The 23,922-nt window shown below is 55.3% G+C and overlaps 1 protein-coding gene across 7 annotated transcripts in view; it reads right to left on the bottom strand.

The window, feature by feature from the left end:
• Positions 1-23,922, bottom strand: part of TTC7B (tetratricopeptide repeat domain 7B) — a 225,405-nt gene that overhangs the window by 14,065 nt on the left and 187,418 nt on the right. For all 7 annotated transcript variants that reach the window (XM_064486195.1, XM_064486194.1, XM_064486193.1 and 4 more), the window contains one exon: positions 16,373-16,575. In XM_064486195.1, coding sequence (XP_064342265.1) covers positions 16,373-16,575 — 203 coding nt within the window. The remainder of the gene's footprint in view (positions 1-16,372; positions 16,576-23,922) is intronic.

Below are 23,922 nucleotides of genomic sequence, written 5' to 3' on the forward strand. Positions count from 1 at the left end.
ATATCAAAGGACGTGGGTGAGAAGGAATCTCAGGGCTGCCTCTGCAGCTCAGACCGGGCGGGGGCCCTGATGAGGGCTGAAGGGGGACAAGAGGAAACCTCCAGGTCGCCAGAAGGATGTGGGGATGCCGGGCGTCCTGAGACAGTTCCTGGTAACATTCCAGATAAACCTCCAGCCTCGTCTCCCTCAACCTGCCATTGAAATCACGTGCTGTGTTGTTGTAGCAAGTATTAGCTCAGAGTCTCAGTGAACACGATTATTAGCTGCCAGCTCTTGAGAGAGAAAAAGCCACAGCTCGACCCCGGTGCTGCGGGACCTGCCACACCCCAGCCAGTGTTTTCTGTGGGTGCTAACACGGCTCCCCGCACTTGTACTTTTCCATTGGTAAACGGGCAAGAGACTCCTGCTGACTTACTTAAACATCTCCCTGGTTGACTTATTTATTTATTTTTATCCACCTTCCCCAATGACCAGTCAGGCAGGAACAACAGCACAGGTGGCCTGGAAGTCAGCGCTTCCCCACGGCCCGAGTTATCCACGCAGTGGAAAGTTTGGTGCTAATCACCCCCTGGAGGCCGAAGCCCAGCCTCCCAGCCTCAGGGGAGGCTGCTGCTGCTCCGGTGTATGTGGGAAGATGGCACCCCACCCCAGGCCTGTACAGCCCAGCCAGAGACTGAACTGCTTTGGGCCCAGCCTGCCCTGGGGCCCTGGCACCCTGGCCTCCACAGGTGAGAACAGCTGCCCGGGCAGTCACCTGCTCCCCCAGAAGCTGGTGCAGATGGAGTTGGTGATGGGGGGAGGGACGTGACCCCCAGAACTCTGGTGGGGGAAGCCGAGCTTCTCCATGGTCAGAAAAACAATTCACATGTGACCACCACCCACAGAGCTGAGCTGAGGGGCTTCCAGGGAGAAGCCAAGAGTGGGAAGGTCCTAGAAACCCCAGCTCCAGTCCTGAGGTCCAAGGCTGGGACCCCTCCTCAACCAGCCTGACACACCGTCATCAGGCCTCTGTCTCAACCTGGCCTCAGGTGGGGAGGGGTGGGGGCCACATCTTTGACAGGGGTGTCACTATACTCGGGTCTGGCTATTTATCACCAAACACTGAGAAACAGAAGCCTGTCCTGTTACTTCCAGTGAGAAGTTCGGGCCTTCCGTGGGCCAGGGGACAGGGCTGGGAGATGGTGCCCTGGTGGGGGGCATGTCCTCTCAGGCCTAGTCCGTGGTCCACTGCCAACTGCCCACTGTAGGCAGAACCTTTTCTCTAGCTTCTTCCCCAACCTAGAAAAGGAAGGGGCAGAGCAGATGATCTCCAGATGAAAATTCCAGGGTTTGGTAAAATGTTCTGTCCAACAGGTATTTTTAAAGCTCCCGCTACATGTCCAGTGCGCATCTGTTCTTTCAGGACTTAAACCTGAGTCGGAGAAACAAGGGGAAAATACTTCAGGGCAGCTTCTCTTTCCTGCTGTCTGTGGGGTAGAGTGCCCACAGGGTGCCAGGCAGGGGTGAGGGGCGGCGGCTGGCGCGGCTGGGAAGGGCTTCCTGGAGGAGGAGAGGCCCAGAGTGGCTGGACACAAACGGGAGAGCCGTCCTGGAGGCTCGCTCCCTACCACAGCGGCAGCACAGGCGGGAGGGAAAGGAGCGGGCTCTGCCCTGACTCTGCGTGGCCCTCGGCTCCGACCTAGCCTGACTGAGTGGGCCTCTGCAGGGTCACTGAGCAGTGCAGGGAGGCCTTCTCTCTGACCCTTAAAGGCAGCCCGTGGCTGGAGGCACTTCAGCCCCATGTGGAGTAGTGACAGAAGATGGGCTCACTGGGAGTACTGGAAGATTCTTGGGTTTACAGGAAAGTCTGAACAGCTCAAAAACATCAACAGTGCAGAGAAGAGTTACCAGCTGTTGGACCCAGGCTCCTGGAGGCTGGGGCCGTAGGGACTGGTCTGAGTTCCCAGACCCAGTGTGTGTGCCCTTGGGACCCAGTGGACGCTCAGTAAATACTGGCTGACTGAAAGGCAGTCGGGGCCCTTGGCACATGCTGGGTATACTGCAGGCACTCAGGGGGTGGCTAAGCCTAGGTGTCACCTCCAGCCCTGCTCACGTCACCCACTCCCATCCCGTGCAGCGCCCACCCTGAGAAGGGTGTGGGGGCCTCCACGGCCCCTCCGGGTGCACTGGAGCAGGAGGGGGAGGGGGAGAGAGGGCACTGTCGGGTGGTGGGTACCGGGTGGGTGCCTCAGCCGGGACAGCCAGCGGGGCTTGCAGGCTCCACCCCTGAGGCCACCCCGGGCTGCAGGCTCCATTTCACAGAGAACACGGCTACTCAACAGCCGCCGGGACGGCACAGGGCCAAGTTCTCCCATGTCTGGTTTCCAGCCAGTCCTGCTGGGGGCTCCGGCCTGAGGCCCACCCGGTGCTCCGTGCCGCCGCTGGAGGGGGACAGTGCTGGTGACTCACTGCCTGCCGCGGGGAACGTGGTCATTTTGGCGAGCGCCTCCTCATCCCTACCAGGGTTTGGCATGAACTATTTTTCCATTTTTACACAGGAACAAACAGAAACGATAAGCCAGTTTCTGATGAAGGGAGGACAGGAATTGATAAGCCTTTCCACAAATAACAGGACAACTCACAACACGGAGTCCGGGCAGGAAGGCGGGTGGGGCTGGGCCCGGGCTCCTATGCGCTCCCACTACCCTGCGTGCCTGGAGGCCAGAGCCCAGGAAAGCTGGCTTCAGGAGGAAAAGGAAACCGGCAGTGTGCTCGGGCATGGGGACTTTGGCTCCTCGGTTTTTGTTATAAACTTTCTCCCCAGGGCCCCCAGTCCCCATCCCAGGGCAGGAGCAGTGACTATGGCAGACGGGCGGGGGACACACGGGGAGTCCCTGGAACTGCGTGGCGGCCGAGAACATGGAACAGACTCGCCCTCACTCTTTCCCTACACAGTCGAGCTCTTATCATTGACACTTCAATACAGAGTGAATCAGTGTCAAGATTAGAGCCATTTCCTCAAAAATCCCCCATCAGCCCCGACGGGAAGAGCACAGTGATGTGGCCCCTCCACTGAAGAAGCCCTCGGGCCTGAGCTAAGGTGCATGGCCACCCACCGTTCAGTGGGCCTCTGCGCCCGGGGCGTGAAGACTTCTCCAGGCACATGCCTGTGCGGGAGCTCCCAGGTGGATCCCTGAGGGGCTGACCAGTCACCAAGAGGGAGTTGGGACACCAGGAAGGCAGGTTAAAGCAGCTGCAGATATTGCTCCCTTGGTTAAACTCGTGTAACTCTTGCATGTGTGAAGGTAGGGGCGGCAACGCTCACTGGGTCCACCGAGGTGGCTGCTCACAGCCAGGGTGACCTGCCTGCTGTCTCCACTGCCCCAGGAGCTGCAGGGATCCCGTCTCAGCCTCCCTGTTACCCACTTGGACACCCCCTGCTCTCTGACTGGGGTGCTTTGCTGAGAAGTGAGCCGTTTCCTCTCCCAAAGAATGGGGAAGGGCAGGTCCACGGGGGAGACCTAATGCCCCCTTCCATGGCCCGGGGACCTCTTCACTGCACACACGATCCCCACAGCCACGCTGCCTTGGGAGAAGGGAAGGCACAGAAACGTAACAGCTGCTGGGCGGTCGCACGTGCCGGGCAGACACCCTCACCACAGCAGTGTAAGGACGGAATTCTCATTTCTGTATGAGAGAGATCAAACTACATGTCCAAGGTCATAGGAACTGCCAGCGGATGGTAGGGCTAGAACTCAAACATGGGTCTTCTTTGCCCCAGGATGTGAGCCCTGCCTGCACCTGCTGGGGCAGTTCCGAGTCCTGTTCTTTCTCCCCGAAGTCCCCTCTCAGCTGTTGTCTCTACCTAGAGCCCCCACTGCACCTGTGCCACGAGCACCCTCCACCAGAACCCTGGGTCAGGGGCACCTGTTCTCCGCCAATGTCCACTGCTCCCCGCTTCTCCTTTGCCTTCCTTCCCCCCATTAAACCATCTGGTTCTGAGTCCAGTGATGTGCTGGTAAACTGGCTTTCTGAAAGAAAGGAAGGCCTGGTGTGTAGCGGTGGCCAATCTCCATGGTATAAAGACTCCCTCCACAGCTGTGTTCACATGATGTCACTGTAGGCTGAGCTGGGAAGAGGGAGCTCACTGGCCCTGCAGGCCGGCCTGTGTCCACTAACTGGCAGGAGCCGTGAGAGCCCCCTGCCCCCAAGAGCAGAGGGGCCGCAGGGAGAGGCAGGTGATGCTGGTGCCCTGAAACATGCCCATCCCGTCAACCAAAGCATGTGTTATCTTGATGCTGAGGGAGGTCAGCACAAAAATACTATTTCCTTCAGGGCTGAGGGCAGAAAGGGAGACGAGAGGCACGTTTCCTTCTATCATCAAGCAACTTGACTTGGGGATGCTCAGGGCATCGCTGAAATGCCCTCAGAACACCCACACCAGGACACAGGGCCTTTGTCTTCTCCCATTTGGTCTCCAAAGGATCACCTGGCACCACGGCTTTCTGAGCCTGATTTTCCTAAAGCCAATTCTCTTGTAAACTGGGCTGTGTCCTGTCACACTCGTGGGTGGGTGCACGGCAGTGGGGGTGTTTGGAGGGGGCTGCTGTCAGCAAGAAGGATGGGACAGCAGCTGGTTTCTTTCATCATTGCGGAAGCAGAAGCAGATTTGACACCTTTGTGTAAGACACCAGGCAGCAGGTAAAGAATCTAACAGCTTGTGGGAGTTCTAATTAGAGAGCCAATTATAACTCCATTACCTGCCCAGCTTTGAAAGGCCTGGAAAAATGCATGTTTGTCCTTAGGAAGAGGCAGATTTTGCTTCTAGTTTGTTCTGGGAGATTCCCCGCAGGGATCACTTGCTGGCACTTTGATTGTAGCCTCCTGCATCTGTTGGATGCTCGCTGCCCGGATGCAGAGGATCAGAGAGAACCTGTGGGGACTCTGGTCCCTACAGGGGAGGGGCCGTTTTCTGCATCAGGCTTGCTTCGCTCCTTTGTTTATGAAGAAAGACACAGCATCATATCCCATAGGCTCCCCTGCAGGGGCAGGCTTTCTGCTTCATTTGGAAGGACATCAGCCAGCATTTCAATTATGAATCTAATCAAAACCAACCTCTTGGCAAGGCCAGATCCCAGACTCACTCTCTGTGTGTGTGTATCCAAGCCTCCTTGCAGAAACAGTCACTGCTGTTATCAGCTTGGGTCACCTCCCCTCCCTTCAAAGGCTGATACCTGGCAGAGAATCAGGTCTCCAGCAGCCATGAAGAGGGGACGGTCCACATTTCTCCTGAGAACCAAGGTGGGCGTCCACTGTTAGACACCTTTGAGATCTAGGTGAAGCTAGAACAGTCCCCGACACGGAGCAGGGGCTCAGCTACTGAGTCCTCTCCTGCTTCGCCAGCCTTCTGGGCGGCCAGCTAGCTGGTGTTCTGAAAGACTCGGGGAAAAAACAATACCTGCAAAGGTATTTTAAGAGACAGGTGTTATGTAAACACCAAGTAGATGAAAAAAGGGAGGGAGGGAGCACACGTCTGTCATGAACCTGGTGGGTAGGGAAGGGGCAGAGTAACTCCAGGGAGAAGGAACTGCAGAGGCAACACCGCAAAGTGGTCGGGCTCCCAGGACCCTCGGCAGAGGAACTGTCCAGCTAAAGAGCTCCACACAAAGGGCGTTTCGAAACTCTTGAAGTCTGGGAGCTTTCTGGACACCGAGGCCCAGATCTGAGAACTAATGGGGGTGCTCTCAGAGTGGTTCTGCTCTCTCCCCAGGAGGCTGCTGACTGAGGTCTCTGGAGGCACACACACGGGGGCAAGGCCACCCCCAGACCCTGAGCGGCACCCTCACCCACTGCCCCTGTGTGGAGCCTCTGCACTCCTGCACCCCACCCCTCAGTCAGTGGTGCTCACAGGTTTCTAAGGGCAGGGTGTCTGCAATGACAGGCAGGCTTCTGCGCATCTGTGAGGGCAAGTCACAACCTTCTCAGAGTCCGAGGGTTTGCAACCTGGTGGTTCTTGGTATTTTGTCACTGGGACCCGTGGCATTCCTGCCTCCTGAGCGATCCCTCACCTTCACCCCACCCCCTTGGCAACAGGAGCGGTTGCTTTTCTGCACATGCCTGGGCTCTTCACTCAGTGCTGAGGCCGGTGACCTGGGCATGTCCAGGGCTCGGGCAGCTGTGGGAAGGGATGCTACACCAGGGAGAGACCCATTTGGGCAAGGTAGGAAGTAAGAAGAGATCAAGACTCACTCCAGCTGGGAGCAAAAGAGAAAGGAGACGGGCTCCGCAGATGCTGCCTGAACATCAGGACACAGAGTCGAGGCCTCTCATCCCCAGAGGATGGTGAAGATTCCCCTCCCCCCACCAGAGCTAGGGCAGAGTTCCCTGGGGCCAGGGTCAGCCCTGGAGGAGTTCAGAGAGCAGCTCCCTTTCACCCCCACCCCCCAACCCAAGAAGGAAGGGCTAATATCCCAGTTCACAGGCAAGGAAAGTAGGCATGAAACCTTCAAAAGTGATGGAATCAGGATTCCCGGTGGGCCTGACACTCAGTGCTGTGCCCCTGGCGAGTCCCTTCCCCGGTCGCCTCGGCCTCCCCATCTGTAAAAGGGGATACTTAGATGAGGGGATCCCACTGGTGCTCTAAATCCTTTACCTCTCTGGGGAGCTTCAGGTCCAAAGGCTTTCATCGGCTACCTGTCCATCCTGGGCCCTCATCCTTGGTACTGGTGAAGAAAAACCAGAAGCGGTACCTGGAGGAGACTTCTCATGGGAGGTCCTTCCCAGACCTTTGGGCTGAAGAGTTTTAAGCTCAGACTGTCAGAAGGTCCCCACAACACGTGGGAAGACATGGCCCAGAGAGAGTCCAGAAACACTGGTGGGGGTCTCTGGGGCCAGGACCAAATGATAGGGAAGCAATTGAGGCATGAGACGGGTCAGAGATGGCCAGCCCAGGTGGGCTGCCACTTTCTCACGGTGGCAGCCACGCCCTCTGGCTCAGCTGAGAGGCAGGCAGCACTGGGGAGGAGGGTGCTGAGGAACCCAAGAGATAGCAGGGCTAAAAATCCCAGAAGGCCTGAAATAAGGAGGGGGAATTAGGAGCCGGTATCTGAGAGCACAGAACAAGCCAGGTCAATGAAAACACCTGGACCAAATGTACCTGATCGGGGGTGGGGGGGGTGGGGAGGCATTAGGAATACAAACTACTAGACACACAATAGATAAATAACAAGGTCCTACTGTATAGAACAGGGAACTATATCCAATAGCTTGTAATAACTTATGATGGAAAAGAATGTATATATATATTTACATGCATAACTGAATCACTGTGCTGTGCCCTCCAAACTAACACACCATTGTAAATCAACTACACTTCTATTTATATGTATGTAAAATAGCCTGATCCAAGCCAGGGAGCAGTAACTGACAAGGCAGGAAGGCAGTGGAAGCGAAATGTCAAATTGCACTGGAATAATGGGGTAGAATTTCTAAGAATAAGTGGTTTGGGTAGAGTATGTCATATTTTAAATAATTTTAGATCATAATTAATGAGACACCGAACAGCCTTGCCTGTAATTAGTCATCTAAGACTCCGAAACAGAAAACAGAAATAAATACAGAATTAATTTTTTCCTTAAGCTGCAGTAAAGGAACGCCTAGAGGCATGGCTTGCATTTCAGAGCCTGCACTGGGTCTCTGGGGCACTGAGAGTGTCCCTGGGGAGAGACAACGGGGGTGGGGGGATGACCAACAGAAACTCCACTGCAAGAGAACTCACCTGGCCTAAGGGAGGGGGCTTGGGTGTCTGTTGCTTTCAGACAGGAAGTGATATTTCATGATACTTGCTTGGCGCACAGAGCTGAGAATAAGCCCCTCCCCCACCTCCCCCGGCACGCCCCAGGGCTCATCTGTAACCCCAGGACATTAGCAGGGAGGCTCTGGTCTAAAGGGAAGGTGACAGGTGGGAGAGTTCTGGACCAGGAAGAAGCTCTCTGTGCAGTCTGGATCTGGGTCCCCTGGTGTATGCCACGTCAACACATCAACACGTCAACACATCTGACTGGTGCCCCAGGCCACCCCAGGGTGGCTATCTCAGCCTCCCAGACACCTGTCTCTGGGGCAGGCCTCGAGGCTGGCATCTAGCTTAGGAGGTGAGCTCCTCCAGGGAGGAGGGAGAGCATAGGGGGTTCAACCGAGAAAAGGTGGATTCTTTATAAATTACCATATTGATTCCTGGTCTGGAACCAGGTTTCTGGTGGCCATGTTTCTCAGAGATGACTCCCTCTGACTGAACTGAGGGGGCCTCACGGCCCCAGCAGACAGCTGCACTGGACCTGACCGCCCTCGGCCCCGGGCCTCTCATTGCGACACTGCCTGTGAGGACAGAAGACCACTGCAGACGCCAGCATTGTTCCCACAGCAGTCTGTGGTCTAGCGAGGGTGACCACCATGCTCCCCAAATGGGGTTTAGCGTCTGACAAGGACGACTGTGCTCGGGGACAACAGGATGGAGTGTCCGAACTTCAGAGGGTGGTCACTCTTCCCTCTCAGGGCCTTTGAGCAGAGGGCTGCCCCTCCAGCCTCCTGCCACGTTTGGCTCCTGGAGAAGGTGCCACAGGTAAGTGTGAGGCCAACACACCGACAGGCCAACACGTCCTCTCCGAGATCCCATTGCCCTGGAAGCTTCCATTACTTAGCCCTGCCCTGGCCTCCATGGTCTCACGCTCAGCAGAGTGGTTGCATCCTCAGTCCCACCTCAACGTCATTTCCTGCACTGGTGGTGGACGGGACATTGTGCCAGGGCCAAGTCCACAAAGGGCTAGTTGACCTCTGACTGACCAGAACCAGCATGTTCCCACGAGATCTGCTCACAGCCTATTCATGGAAACAGCACCGAGGGCTCTGGGGGGCTTTGCTCATAAGAGGGGAGTAATGGCAGTTGTCAAGCTCAGGGTCGCTTGTAGTAGTTCTCCCCTCTCCCTCCTCCCCACCCCCCAACGCCGGCCACCCCTGGTTGACAGGACCACTGTGCTGCCTCAGGCATGGCACCCCCCACCCCGGGGAGCAGACAGACCAGTGAACAAACAACTCCGTGTTGGTTCTCTCAGTGATTCCAGGGAGGGGGTCGAGGGGCTGAGGGACCCCCTGTCGGGGGTAGGGTGGGGGTGGGATCCAGAAAGGTTTCTCAGAGGCTCCAGGACAGGCTCTGCTCTTCCTACAGCCCTGGCTGCTGTCTGGTGCCTGACCAGCCCCTGCCCCCAGGCCGAGGGCCCACCCCACCCTGGCCTCAGGGAGAGCCCATCTTCCAAGGCAGCCCTGGCCTGGCCCAGCCGGAAAAGATGCTCTCCATCTCTACCTGACAGCAGGTCACGCTGGCCGGGCCTCCACCGTTCCCTGACTCCTTTCAACTTTGATAACCGGGTTACAGGCTTGACAGAAACAGTCAGAAAGCAATACTGAAGAGCGAACGCGCCATGCTTTAGGCCAGCCGTGTGCCATGACATATGCTTATTTCAGCTCCTCCAACTGCTGGAATTTGGTTCAGAAGGAAAGCCACACCTAGTCATTCAGGAAAGAACTCGCTGTCAAACTGATGCAGAGGGGCTTCTGCCAGGGGTAGGTGTGACCTAAATTACGAAGAATGATAGTAAGACCCATAGCTAATGCTTGCAGAGCGCAACGCAGCCTGCGTGAACCTATTTAACCCGGAAAATAACACCCCCGGGAGGGGTCACTATTATCTCCATTTTACAGCCAAGAACATGGAAGCACAGGGACTTCTCTCAGGCCATACAGTTGGTAAGTGACAAGGCTGGACCATGGCTCCAGCGCCACGCCCTCAACCCCTGTGCTGTCCTACCAACTCAAGCCGTAGACTCTTCGATGACTCTGCCTTCCAGTCCCGGCTCTGCTCCTAACTTGAAATGTGACCTGAGGCCAGTCATCAAGGACAGTGTCCCCATCAGTAAAAGAGAAACTGCATTTCACCGCATACTGCAAGAGTAACATCAGGTGTGGCGAATGAGGTTTTACATTTCTTTTTGGAGGTCAAGGTGATATTCATGCCAAGTATTCATAATTCTTAAAAGGGCCTCAAGCTGTCAAAGGAGCTGAGGCAGAGTGTCCTGCCCACTAAAGGACGAGAGGGAAGCTGGAGTGAAGAACAGGGGCTCAGCAACTGGCAGAAGGCACGGCTGTTTCCTCTGCTCTGTTAGTTGGAGTCCCGGTCACAGCCAGTCAAGACACTGGAGAAATTAAGGCCCGTACACTTTTCAAAGCACCAGCAACAGCACACAGATGCACAGCAAGGGTGGACATCTAATACTTCATTAGTCTTTCTTCAAAGAAGAAAACTTGTCCTCCTCATGTTTAAAGCATTTTAAAAATCCTAGAAATAAATAAAATACAATTAATAGACAAGAGGGCCTTCTCACTAGGCTATGGCAAAGTTTTGCTCCCTGCCAGCTGTCTTTCCTAAGTACGGAAAGAAATTGATACCTTGGACGAAACGGATCTGTTTCTAAAGACCAGCATTTGAAAGGGGAAGGGCATCTCAATTCTGCTTCATTACCTTAATTGTACCTGGGTCTTCTCCAGAGCAACAGAAAGGATCAAAGTTCCCTTCTTGTGGACTGGTTTCTCCGAGGGGAAAATGCAGCCCTGCCCTGTCTGTCTGGGCCCTCGGCCCTGGCCTGCGTCCCCCTTACTAAATTGATGGATAAATCAGACTAGACATGGCTGTCAACCTCTGGAGTCACCCTGAAAAGTTTCCCAACTTCATGCTGCATCTGTCCCCAACAGGGACACAAACTGGAAAACATGCTTCTAAATAATAAAATGTGAGACACAAGCAATCCCCCTGCCCCGTCTCATGAAACAGATGGACACTTCAAAAGAGAGAGAGAGAGAAAAACACCGAAGGTTCATAATTTAGCACTGCAAGCTGCCTCAGGCAAGCCGGAGCTCACCTCTTTCCCTTGATTAAAACCCTCCCTGCCATCCTTCTGGCTCGTCATGCATAACAGGATGAAGTACCTTCCCACAGTAAACAAGCCAGGGAGCTTGAAGACAATTTAAAGAAAGCTCTGACTTCAGGCCCCTCTTTGAACTTCAGAAGAGCTGCCACCATCTCAGAGCGATGTCGTTAGCCTTGCTTTGATGAATGCATCTGGATCAAACTTTAGAGCTGTTAAAACAACCTAAAACATAGTAACAACCTAGAAGACGTCTCCAGTGCATGGAGCGTCCCAGGTCCTCTTTCCCGACTCACCACCAATGTGGCGTGCCTCTGGGTATCTCGTAATAAGCCACGCTTTTCTGACAGGGCAGCTGTTCTCCCTGCCAGCCTTTGCCACTAACGTGCTCCCCTGGAACAGAACAGCAACATGAATTCTAAGGTCTCACACTTGCTGTCACTCCAGGTCTCTGATGTTTCAGGAAATGTAAGATTACGGAGAAAACCCTTGAAGACAGCCTGCACTGAGACCTTTAGCCCGGAGCCATGTGGACTGAACTCGGGGTGGGGGTCACGTCACAATCCGTCCACAGAGGCCAGCCAGCACTTTTGGAGCCTTTGTGCCCCAAACAAAAAAGGCTTATTTTCTCATTCGACTGGCCCATTCTGGTGGCCTGCAAACTGTCTTTCCACCTATCAGGAAGCCCTTGCAGCCTCACTGGTGGGTCCTCTCTGCACTACAACCCACCATCGCGGGGCCCTCCAGCCCAGGCAGGCGGGCGGGCCTCAGCCACACTCCCTGGGCGGGTCGCCGGAGCCTAACCTCTGGCCGCCAACGGGTTCTCTTCCCAGTCGTCCTCCTCTTCTTCGGGAGGCTCCACCAGTGGTCTCACTAGTTCCTCTGGAGGAGCGGGTGAACTCACCACCTCCCCGGGCTCCTAGCTACCCTCTTTTCCAGGAGGAATGGCCTCTGTCCCTGTCCAGGAGTCCAGCCTTGTCGAGGGACCTTGGACATTAAAGGGCATGGCCCCTGGTGCTTTCACTCTCTATTTCCTCCCCTCTGGGCATCAGCTCTGAGAGATCCTTGTCTCTCCTTAGCTGAAGGCCCGTCCCTGGGTAGGGGGACGCATCAGTCCTCCTCCTTCCCTGGCTCACAGGACCCCCTGGCCCCTTCCCGTGCGCCTCTGGGCCCAGCCCCTCCCAGCTCACATCCTCCTCAAAGCTGCCTGGGCACGTCTGCCCCTCTCTCCCACACGCTGCCCCCTTACCCCCCAACCCTGGCACGCCCTGAGCGACCCCCATCATCTGCTTCTGTTTCACACCTTTTTCGACCTGTCAAGGGAGTTGGTAATATGCTCCTGGATAAGTGTATTTCTCAGCAATATCTTCCCCTTCTCATCTAGTCAACATTAGCTCCCCCAACACAGCCTTTCTGGGTTCCTTCCACAATCATCTCTCTCTCGAAGGCTCTTGTTCCTTTCCTACCCCCCAAGCTCACACATGGCCCTCGAAAGCCCCGGCTGATGATATCAGGGGGCAAGCAGATGTCCCTGTTTGCAGAGCCTGTCCCCGTCCTGGTCATCTTGTCCTTGGCTAACCCTGAGCCTGTGCCCATCCTCGGCCTGGGCGGCATCACCCCGAGGCCCTGCCTCTGCCCTCAGTTCACTGTGAGCCCTCTTCCCTCCGTTGCCGCCTACTCCAGTGCCAGGGTTACTGGTGTGGAAACAGTGGCTCTATGTTTCATTAATTCATTGGGGAATGGAAAGCTTTTTAACACAGCATGTAAATATATGTAAATTTATATACTTATGCAAAAACGATATGAAAATACGCCTTTAGATTTTCTGGAAAAAGTCTGATCACTCTGTAAATTCCTCCCCTTGTCAACATGACTCTGTAATTCCTCATCCTTTCTGCTCGCCGCTCCCTTAGTATCTGCCCACACTCAGCTCACTGCCTCGCTTGTCTTGAGCTAATTCATCATTCATATTAAAGACATTATTTTTCTTTTTTCTTCTCCCTCTATGTGAATTTAAGTACACATATGAAGGCTGAAACTACGAGGAAACTGTCAATTTTCACTGGGTTTTAATTACATTTCTGTTGTCAAGTCTGACCTTGTATTAACTTTAATACATTTAATACTTTAATTAATATCATCTGGCTCCAAGGCCTTATTGCTTTTTAACAATATTGATGTGTTCACATGTCTCTTAAGTCACACCTCTCCTACGAGCTGGGTGGGGCACAGGCTGCCGCTAACCTGCCCTGGGAGATAGCAAATAACAGTCCTCCTGACTGGGAACAGTGCTCTGTGGTCCCCACCAGCCCCTGTCTCCACCTGTGACAGACCACGTGGCTCCCTCTGACTGTCCCTTAGCTCCTCTCCTTCCTCTCTGAGCTCAGGGCCGACACAGACCACACTTTCTGTTCTCTTGAGTTTTTTCCATGACCCGCAATCTGCCTGCGGTCAGTTCCTTCCCTTGGAAGCTCCTTGGCTGGTCCTTTGGTGTGGTGGCCTCTGCTGCTCATGTTCCTTCTAGCCTTGACCTCTGACCCTCACCCTGGCCGGGCCAGGCAGGCCTCCCTGACCCCGTCGCTTGCCCACCCCTTCCCTGAGTCAGGCGAGTTGTCAATACTCATGTCTGTTCCGGCTCCTCTGCCACAGAAGTCTAGAGCCCCCTACTCTCCCCTGGGACTTGACCTGGTAAAAGGACACTGGTCTCCCTGCTGATCCTTCCTTTCACTTTGGGGCTTGCAAGTCAGTCTGGTTTCCATGAGGGTAGAGGCAGGACCTTCTGTGACTCAATAACAGATTTCAGTTTTCGTGCTTAATTTGTGTGTGGGACTAATGTTGTTTGCCCATTTGTGCAGCCGAGGAAACTGAGGCCAGTTTGGCCTGGAGCCTCCTCCTTAGCTGCCATTTTGTATGCAGAGGCCACCTTCCTCTTTTCCTTCACCCAAAGCCACAGAAACAGAGCTTTCCTGCAGCTGGGGAGGGAAGCAGGAAAGAGAGGGCTGTGATGTTTCAGGGCCAGAGGGCCTGGGTTCCAGGGGCGGCCTCTCCACAGGCACTGGAGGGTCCAGCAGCACCCGTGGGAGCCCCTTGGCTGCAGCAGGGCCCCCATCAGCTGTGGCTGGGTTGGGAGGACAAAGGCCAGCATGCATCACTTGCAAGATCACCAAAAAGGAACCCACCAAGCCCTACTTTAGGAGCCGCTACGATCACAGTCACTGGGCAGTTTCGGATCACAAGAATGTAAGCTCCTCAAAATTGTAGGCCTGTTCGTCTCAACCTGCCTCCAGTCTGGATGGTTTCTGAGTGTATCAGGATGCATCAAGAAGTATGAAGAGTTTATTATCATTACAGTTTTTCACTGGTGAGAGCTGCAAGGCAGCCAATGCCTCCAGGCCAGAGAAGGCTCAGTCGTTGCCCTGGATCCAACAGTCAACGCCTCTCCATCACCTGGCCCTCGCTCACCAGCTCTCCTGGGCTGGGCCCACTGCCGCTCTTTTCAGAAAGGAAAGTGTCTGGCATTTGTCAGGGAGCTCAGGTGTCTTGACAAGCTCCAAGGGTGAAACAGAAAACTTTCCCGGTGCGATTTTCCTATTTGATCTTTTGTCTCATGTGTTCCCCTTGGGGATGAACAAGAAATACGTCTCTGAATAATTCATAGGCCCCGGGGTAGAGACATGCTGCCTCTTTTTATTAAAAAGGCTGGGTACACGGTGTTGATTCTACCTCTTCTGTGATGCTTTAGCAAAAGCACAGAGATCTCGAAAGCTCTTCACAAAGTCGTCTTACAACAGTGAGACAAAAATTAAAAGCCATGTAATATTTTTAATCAAACAATGTTTTGATAATATGTAAAATTATTTATAAACCTCTAGGGAGCAACAAAATGCTCATAAAGGGAAGTTGAAAAAAATTAGCTGTAATTATTATAAGGTCTGATTTATTTTTAAAACTGATTGTCTTCAGTTTTCCATTCGATGAGCACCTACTAGGTGCCAGGTACTCTGCTAGGCTCGTTATGTAAATCATTTCATTTAGTTCTCACAATGAACTGGGTAAGTAACAGAACAACACTCAGAAACACCAAGGATATTAGAGGTTAAGCGACAAGCCTAAGGTGTCCCAGGAGCAGGGACGGGGCTGAGTTTGAACCCAGATCTGATTCAGAAGCCTACATCACCCATGGTGTCTAATGCTGAGAGCCTGGGTCATCTTCTGCTGAAAACCGGTAGTTACTGCTCAGCTCCATCTAAATTTTGTGATGTTACCATAAGCAACGGCGAGAGAACGAAACCTTTGGGATCCTTTGGAGAACATTTTACCTATTGGGTACAAAGTGGTATCCTTTTAGCACTGGACAGAAACTCACACCCTATGGAGTTGAATGTTTTCATTTTACAGAGAGGAAACTGAGTGCCGAGAGCTTATGGGCTCTCCCCAAAGTTCAAAAGCAAGCGAGGGACATGGCTGGGGCCAGAACCTTGTCCCTGGATGCCTTGCCAGTGCCTGCTCCTCCATGTCACACCCCACTGATTAAGGATGCTGGGCTACCCAGGGCTGCCCACCCGAGGGGCACCTCGGTTTGGTTACAAGGCTCTCCTTTCTCGTGTTCATGAAATCAGAGACGTCTTATACCGCTAACAATGAAACAAAAATTCAGAGTCGCAGGAAGAAGACGAAAGACTGTGGCTCCGTGCAGCAGCCGCGCCCCACATGTGTTTCTATCAGATGAGAACCCTCCAGAGTGGTCTGTCTAACCCACCCTACCCCACTGACCCCAAGGTGGCTGGGTGGCCGACTCCCAGGCCAGGGAGGGAGGGGAGCACTGGGGCAGCCCCCGGCTTGTGGTCTGCACTCCCAGAGGAGGGACGCGTGCATTTCTCCACACCCATTCACAGTGTGGAGCCAGGGTGACTTACCTGGGTCCTCTCGGTACAGTGGGGCTGCCCCTCCCTCCTCTGACAGGATGCCCCCCACTAGCCAGCGGCCTCAAGACAGGCTGGAGTCTCGGCTTCCTCAGGGTGAGAGAGCCCCCCAGTATGTAAAGTGCTCTGATTTTTATGCTGAAGTCTCCCTGGACTGTGGACACCCTCAGAGTGGCATGGAGACCAAGATTATTAAACCCAGAGCCACAGGGTGGCTTGAATGGCTGGCCAGGAGACCACTGACTCAAACGCTCCCCTCGCACTGAACAGGACAACCAGGGAGGGTGAATGAGGTTGTGCACAGCCGATTCCTAGGAGCTCTGTGTGCATCAACCATGATGAAATGGTGCCCACTGGCTTCGTGCACTGTTGACAACCTGGCAGGCCAAGTGTATCTGGCCTTCAGCACCAGCACAGGGTTTGAGGGTCATGAGTTACCTGCTGTGTTCAAGGGGGTCTCCAGTCAGGAGCGGAGGCCCGGCCAGCCCTCAGACTCACCAGTCGCTGCATGCTCTTCACGTGTGTGGGGCTGATGGATAAGGCCTCTTCGTACCACCGCCGGGCTTCCTCGATGTTCCCTCGGAGCTCGGCTACCTGACCCCGCATGTACAGGACGTTGTGGGACATCGGGAAGAGGTTGGCAGCTTCTTGGGTACAGGCTGTGGCTTCTGCGGGCTTCCCAATGCCAATGTAGACTTCGGCTGTGAGGAGGAGAGCACAGGCAGATGCTTTCCTGGTCCATTGCCCTTCAGAGGCCCTGCAAACGGCTGCTACTCTGGCTGGGACATTTACACCCCCCATGCCCCACGGGAGTCTAGCAGGGGCCCACCTGGAATACACAGGGCCCAGAGCCAGGCAGTCCCCGACCCCGAGTGGAAACAGCCATGGGCTGACAGTCCTTCCTGCCTGCCCACTGCTACACAGGGACTCAAGTCAAGTCTGTGGGGCCTTGGAGGGGACACTTGTCACCACCGAGAGGGAAGTGAGGCCTGCCTGGGCCCTGCCCCACCTCGGAGGACACCCACTCTCAGGGTCCACCTAGGACACCTGCCCTCAGCTCTGACAACCACAGAGAAAGCGCTGGGTGAGGCCGAGGACAACAAACCCGAGGGCGCGGCCCCCCCACAAGGAACAGCTCTGCCCTCAGGCCTGTTCTGATGCCAGGCAGGTGACAAGGGCGGCAGGCGGTGGCTTACACATCCGGGGCGCGAAATAAAATGGCTGCTTCATCTGACCACGCCCTTGGCCCGACCAGGGAAACCTACCGCAGCCTGGAGACTGCTAACCGTGAAACACTGATGAAGCCTTTGAAAAACCAAGCTGTCACTTTCAAAAAGCAGGAAAATGAGCTCTCCTTCAACCTCGGGCCTCAGGTCGCTCACATCTACGTGGACAGTCCCTAATTGCTCCGCAGCCCCGGCCTCCCTGAAGTAGCCGATCGTGCACGTCCAGTGGCCCCATCTGTCTCCCAGGTGCCCCCTTGTCCTGAGGGTCCTGTGGTCTCGGCACCACCGTCTCTCCAATGGCGGGGCCTGCATCTTCAAGGATGCCAGACTCCTGGCCTCCTCCTCAGCACCATCTATCAAGACCACCACCCAGAGCCCTGCTCAGGTGGCCGCTGTGCTCCCGGCCCGCTGACCCCATCTCCCACTTCCAGGACAGCCCCTTCCTCATCCGTTCCTGCCTGGACCACTGGCCTCCTCCCCTGGCAGTCAAAGCTGTTTGTGCCCATATCGCCAAGTTACATATATATTCATATACTGCGTATAATACAATGCACACAAGAATAGAAACAGTAGAAGAACACAATGAAAGAATATTTACTATTTTCCTCACGCACCTCACGAGTTGTCTCCTGGAGGCAAGCCCTCCTCCCGCCCCCGTCTCCAGCCTCACCTCTGGCCCGACTGTCCTGTGCAGTCACTGCCAGACCAACCTCCTTGGGTCGGGTCCCCCCTGCCGAAAAAGTGCTGCTTCCTTGGGGCCTCCGCTCCTGTGCACCCCTCACCCCTTCAGTCTTCCCTCGAGTGGCCTCCCTGACCATCCTACTTAAAGCTGCTGCTCCCCCACTCCGCCCTGACCCAGCACGACCCAACTCCTTTCCCCATTTTCTTCCCTCCCAATACCAGGTTGACCTTGTCTGTCTCACTGTCTGGGGGCCCCTCCAGAATATAAGCCACAGGCTTCACGAGGGCAGCGCTGTTTACTGCTGGGTCCCCAGTGATGGGCAGAGTGTATGGCACAACCAGAGCTCAGGAAAGGGGTGCTGGATGAGTGAATGAATGAATGGTATCAGTAATGATGACAGCAGCTGACAAGCTGACAATCGTCAAACACAGGCTTTGTGCCGGGAACTGCTCTCATGTCTCCTATCTACACAGTGGTCCAGGAGGTACTAGTGTTTCACCCCCATTGTTCAGATGAGGAAACTGAGGCATGGACAGGCTGAGCAGTTTGTTGGAACTCCCAGGGCAAGTTAGAGGCAGAGCCTGGCATGGAGCCCGTGCTTCCGCCTCTGCAGAGAACATCCAGATGCCTCTGTCTGGCACTCAGAGCCCTGGTGGCCAAACCCATCACCCTTACTGACCCATGTTCTGACTGCTCCCCACACCCCTGGGCTCTGCCACGTAAGCCCCTGCTCTCATCACACTCACTTTTGTTGATCCTCTTGCCTCTGCCTGTGATGGTGTCACCCTCGGCTCCCTTCAAGGCTCAGCTCAATTGCCACCACCTCCTGAAGCCACCGCTGACCCCACCCGGCTCCCCCAGCTGAAAGGGAGGCCCAGCCTCAGCACCTCTCCGACGGCTGTGTCCCTAGACACGTTTTGCGAGGGGTCCTGGCTACGCCCGTGGACAGCAAGTTCTTTGCGGGTCCTCCTTCTGACTCCTCACCTCCTGCTTCAGGTGTGTGTCCACAGTTGTGGTCAGTGCTGACCTGCTGGCTTTTTGACCTCCACCAGCCTCGACGGCTCCTCCCCTCGAGTACCCTCACTTCCCTGGTCAATCTCTCAACAGGGAGCAGAGATGGCAGGCTGGCCCAGGGATGCGGGGGAGAGGCCAGCCCCTCAGATGTGGGAACTCGGCCTTCACATACAACTGAGCCCTAAGGGGTCAGGGCTGGCACCGCGCCTGCTCCCTTCCTCCGAGATTCAGCTCCCACAACACACGGGGACTCCACAGGAACAAAGGCGACACGCATCTGCCCTTCCGTTTGGGCCCAGGCAAAACCTGCCCTCCTGGGAGATAAACACCCGCCTCGGAACACCGCAGGGCCACCTCACGTCTTCTAGTAACACGACTCTCCAGTGTGTGCCCGCGGGGGTTTCAGGTTCCCAGAGCTGCGGTGGCTGGGGAGCCGGACGTAACATTCCTCTCACTGTACGCCGGCTCCTGACTGGAGTCCCCTTTCGGGGGTGAGTTTATGCACTTTTTTCCAAGATCCCCAGGGCTGCCTGTGGGACACACCAGGCCTCCCCCATCTAGATCATTATAGAAAAAGGCCAACTTGAGAGAGCAGGATTGAACATTTTCAGATTTTTTTATAACAAGTCAAGGTATATGTGGTGGGGGGAGCCTTAAACACCAACATGACAATGCACATGAGGTCCTGTTCTGTGTGGGTCCCCGTGAAAACAAGCACGAGACCACGTGTCTTCTTGGTTCCATGTCTTCAGTCATGGGCCTGGTGCTTCTGCCCCAATGTCATGATGAGGCAATGGAACACGGGGCTGAGCTGAGTCATGATTGTGAGGGCGGGAGAAGGAATCCAGGCCTCCGAGAACTTCTTTCCAGCGCTGTCCAGGCTGTAGGAGGGAGCCCATGTCACGGGTGAGGCCTGTGCTTCTGTGGCACAGAGGCAGATGGACGCACGTCCTGGGTGCTCCCCAGTCCCTCCATTTTAAGCTCAAACAGAAAGACACAGGGCACCATCGAATGCGGAGATTTCAAACCATTTTTCCCAATGGAGCCTCTCTTCTCAAAAGAGATCTTAAGACTGGGCAGCTTGCCTTCCTCTTGGTTCAGTCCCCTCTCCTGGCCTCTGAGGCACCACAGGGGACCCCAGGGCTCTAGGGCACCCCATCCGTAAACCAGTGTCAGGAACGTGGTCCCTGCACCTGGGCCTTGTATGTGGCCTTGGCAAGGCCATCAACTTCCTTGGGCCTGTTCACCTGCCAGATGGGGGCCTGAGGCCGGCCCACATCTCTCCTAGGGCAGTGGCAAGGATCGACCAAGAGGGTGGAAGCCTGGAGTCCAGAGGGAGTTGACAAGGGTGAGGATAATGCTTAGCCCAGCCTCATCCTCTCGGAGACAGCAGAGCATCTTAATGGGGCACAGCGTGAGGCTCCAGGAATGAAACTTCAGTGGTGGGATTTCTGACATCTGTCATGTCACTTGGGAAGGAGTTGGGGAGGAAGAGGAAAGGATTACTGGGGCTTCCAGCATCCCTGAAATCCCAGAGGGGCCTTCCTGCCTGGGCACACAGCTGGTCACTTCAAATACAACAAGGCCATGCAGGTATCTACTATGAGCTTGTCTGCTTGGGAAGTCTTCCTTCCTGGGAGTCCGCAGCTCAAACAACGTCTCCCTGAAGAGAGTTCACAAGTGTCCATCCCTGACCCCACAGGGCCAGCAGCTCCCTCCTTTGTGTTCCTGTAGCACCTTGTACAGCCTCTGTCATCCCTCACGTGTATCACCATTGCTAGGGGACCCTCCAGTCTGCTGCTTCTTCCTATCGGGGGTCCATCTGCTGCGGTCCCACACCTGACCTCTCCCCAGCCCTCCCCCAGGTCCCATCTGACTGATGCATCTGGGAGAAGTTTTGCGTTGGCCTGCCATGATTCCGGAGCGCTCTCTGTCCAAAGTTTTGTCCCTTAGATGGCTACATTCTCGGCTTCCTTCTGCAGGCGTGACGTTGGGCTCTGCTGCTGCCACGGGGAGGCCAGGAATTTGGGATGGGTGAATTCAACTCAGCTGTGACGCATCAGGGAGCCGAGCTGGGGCCAGAAGTCATGCCACATTCTCTGGTCACCAAGCTGGGAGTGTGATCTCCACCTCAGTCCCCTGTCTATTTCTTAAATTGGTTCAGAACTCAGGAGGTAAAGAGGGTAATATTATTTACACATCCCTAAAGCCTCCAAAATACAGTCAGCATTGTCTTTTCCCACTAAAACTATGAGCAACTCCCAGCCAGTCAGTCACCTCTGAACCCCTTAGCGCAGAATCGAGCACTTAGTAGGTGCTCAGGGAAAGTGCGCAGATGAGTGGACGCTGAACGGGGCCAGAGGAGGGCAACGTCTCTGCGGCACAGGCCGATGGAGAGTCAAAGGCCAGAGAAGCCGCAGCGAGTGCCGCTTCCCTGACCAAACTTTCACCAAGGGCTAAATTCAAGTTAAAAAAAATAAACAAAGGGCCTTTTGACCTTATTAAGAGATGTAAGGGCTTTCACCGAAGGAACAGCAATGCAGAAGAACACCAGCTCTGGGAACTTAGAGCCAATTGGCACCCAACAAGAATACACTTCAGCGCAACATCAGAGCCCCCGCTGCAGGACGGGCTCTGAAAGTCACTCTCTGAAGAGGTCACAGGGACAGAGATTCCTTCCTGGTCATTGGCAGCTGACAGCCTCGACCCAAAGGTCATGGACACCTTCTACGTCATTCTGAAGCTCAGACTAAGCTCTGGCTGACCTCTTTGTAATGCTTTGGTTTGTCCTTGTTACCAGGTTACTTTGAAAAATGCTGGAAATCCCTCCTCCCCAACCCCTGACTGCCAACCCTCAGCGGTTTCCAACTGCCGGTGAATGTAACCCAAATGGTTTTGCTCAGTGTTCAAAATCAGGGACCTGCAACCCTTCCGTCTCCCTCCATGTTCAATGCACAGTCTTACCTCCACACCTCTGCTGTGCTGATCCTTCTGCCCCAAGTGCCTTCCCTGGACCGCCATCTGTTGAAGACCCATCACCCCTCAGTCTAGGCTCCACCAAACTCCCCCCTGCTCATGACTTGCCCAGGCATGTTGGGTGTACCATCCCTCCACCGCCCTGGGCGCCCTGGGTGCCTCACACCGGTCTGCCTCATGCTACGCTGACCGTGTGCTGCGACTTTCCTGCAGACGCTGTGCTCTGGGAGCGCCAGGATCAAGTCTGCTCCACCTTGGCACTGCTCTGTGCCCCCAACTCTGCCACCAGAAATCATTGGCTGAACCAGAGTAAAGATGTGACGTGAAAAGGGCTGAGCTACGCTGCCAAGGCCTGGGGACTCTCTCTTCCTCCCAACTGGGGGAGCCTGGCACTGGATGCACCCACCATGCCGCGCAGGCCCGGATTCCTCCTGTGTTCATCCACTCTTCTCACACTTGTCAGCAGCTACTCCACATCAGCCGCGAGGCTGGGAACTCAGGGCCAGGCAGGGTGTGCAGTGTGCAAAGGCTTGGGCGGAGCGGGGCTGACCAGCTTGGACCCCACTGATCTGGTGGTCGCCTGGTGCAGGGCTGCGTCTGGCCCTGGAAGGAGAGGAAGCTCTTTCTTCTCACCAAGGGGCCTTTGGCTAGCCAGAGGGGACACCTGTGAAACTCGTACAACGGAGCCGTGTATGTGAGAGGCAGCCTGAGCGCTGTACCTAGTGTGGGTGCCGTCAGATCCTCCATTCCGCCGGGGGCTGGCAGGGAGGCGTGAAGGCAAGTCTCGGGGGCCATCAGCTTCTCCTCAGTCTTATAGGGCAGGCCAGCCAGCACGCAGGCAGGCAGGGGGCTGGGCCGGCAGGCTCAACTGACCCCTCAGAACCATTTCCTTTACCCCAAACCCTGCTTCCCTAAAGAGAGGAGACTTGTGCTTGGGAGACAACCTTAGCAAGCCAGTCCTGGGGTAGCCCCGACCGCGGAGGGCAGAGGAGAGCTGGCGGCATGCGGGTGTCTGCCAGGAGCAGCCGTGCTCCCCAGCTCACCTTCCCGACTTCACCTCCGTGAACTGGCTCTTCTGTGTGGAAATCAGCACGTGGGCCAAAGAGGGCAGGGTCGTGGGAACTGATGAGTTTCTGGTCCCCTGGCCAAGTCACCAAGGCCTGGGGAGGCCTCAGTCCTTATCAGCTCTCACCGGCACTGTCTTCATTCCTTCTTTTCTTGGGAATCGGGATGTGAAGGAGGCAGTGATTTTGTTTCCAGGTGTCAGTCCTACCCTGAGCTCTTCTGGGCCAGACCCCAAGCGGGAGCCTGGAGTCCCCAAGACGAATGCAGCCCAGGTCCTGTCCTCACTGAGGGCCTGGCCAAAGGCCTCCGTCAGGGTCCTGGCTGCACAGCCGACACTGATTTCTGAGTTTGTGAATGGCTGTGTCAGCAGAGTGACCCCTTCCCAGGGGGCTCAGGGGGACGGCAGGACCAGCTCCTTGTCCTTCTACTATGTTTGCAATATACTTCATCCCTCCACCCAGCTGTTTTCCTGGCTCTTAGCCCCTTCCCCAAAGCCTCCTACCCCTTTGGCTGACCTTGACTCATCATTCAGAGACAGAGCAGAAGCCAGCAAAGCAGACCTGGTGGCTCTTCTCGCCACCAAACCCACAGGCTCGTCGCCGTCCTCTGTGCCCATCCTCCCTCCTGCTGCACCTGAGGGCTGACACCGCTGCCTGTGCCGTGGGCCCCACCGCTCTCTTGCCATCTCGAGGGATTCGTGTCTCCACACCCCCTTCTCTCCTGGATGATGAAGGTCCCCGTGAGCAGACAGCATGCTGCTACGTCAGCCACTTAAATCCCCTCTTGACTTCATAATCCTCCCGAGCACCTCTCATACCCCCACGCTGCTCCACAGGGGTTCTTCTTGCAAGGACTGTGCACCCTCTGTCTCCATGTCCCGACTTGCCCCCGCCTGCAGCCCACACCAGCGTGGCTCCGTCGCCACCGCTCCCCTAAACCTGTCTTCTCATGTCACCAATAACCCCCAGACGCCAAATCCAACAAATGCTTTTGTCTCCACCTTATTCAACCTCTCAGCATCACTTCCTGCCTACCACATCTATCTTAAAAACCATGATTTTACTGTGGGGATAGGGAAGGGGTAG

The sequence above is a fragment of the Camelus dromedarius genome, chromosome 5 (assembly GCF_036321535.1).
Source record: "Camelus dromedarius isolate mCamDro1 chromosome 5, mCamDro1.pat, whole genome shotgun sequence".
NCBI lineage: Eukaryota > Metazoa > Chordata > Mammalia > Artiodactyla > Camelidae > Camelus > Camelus dromedarius.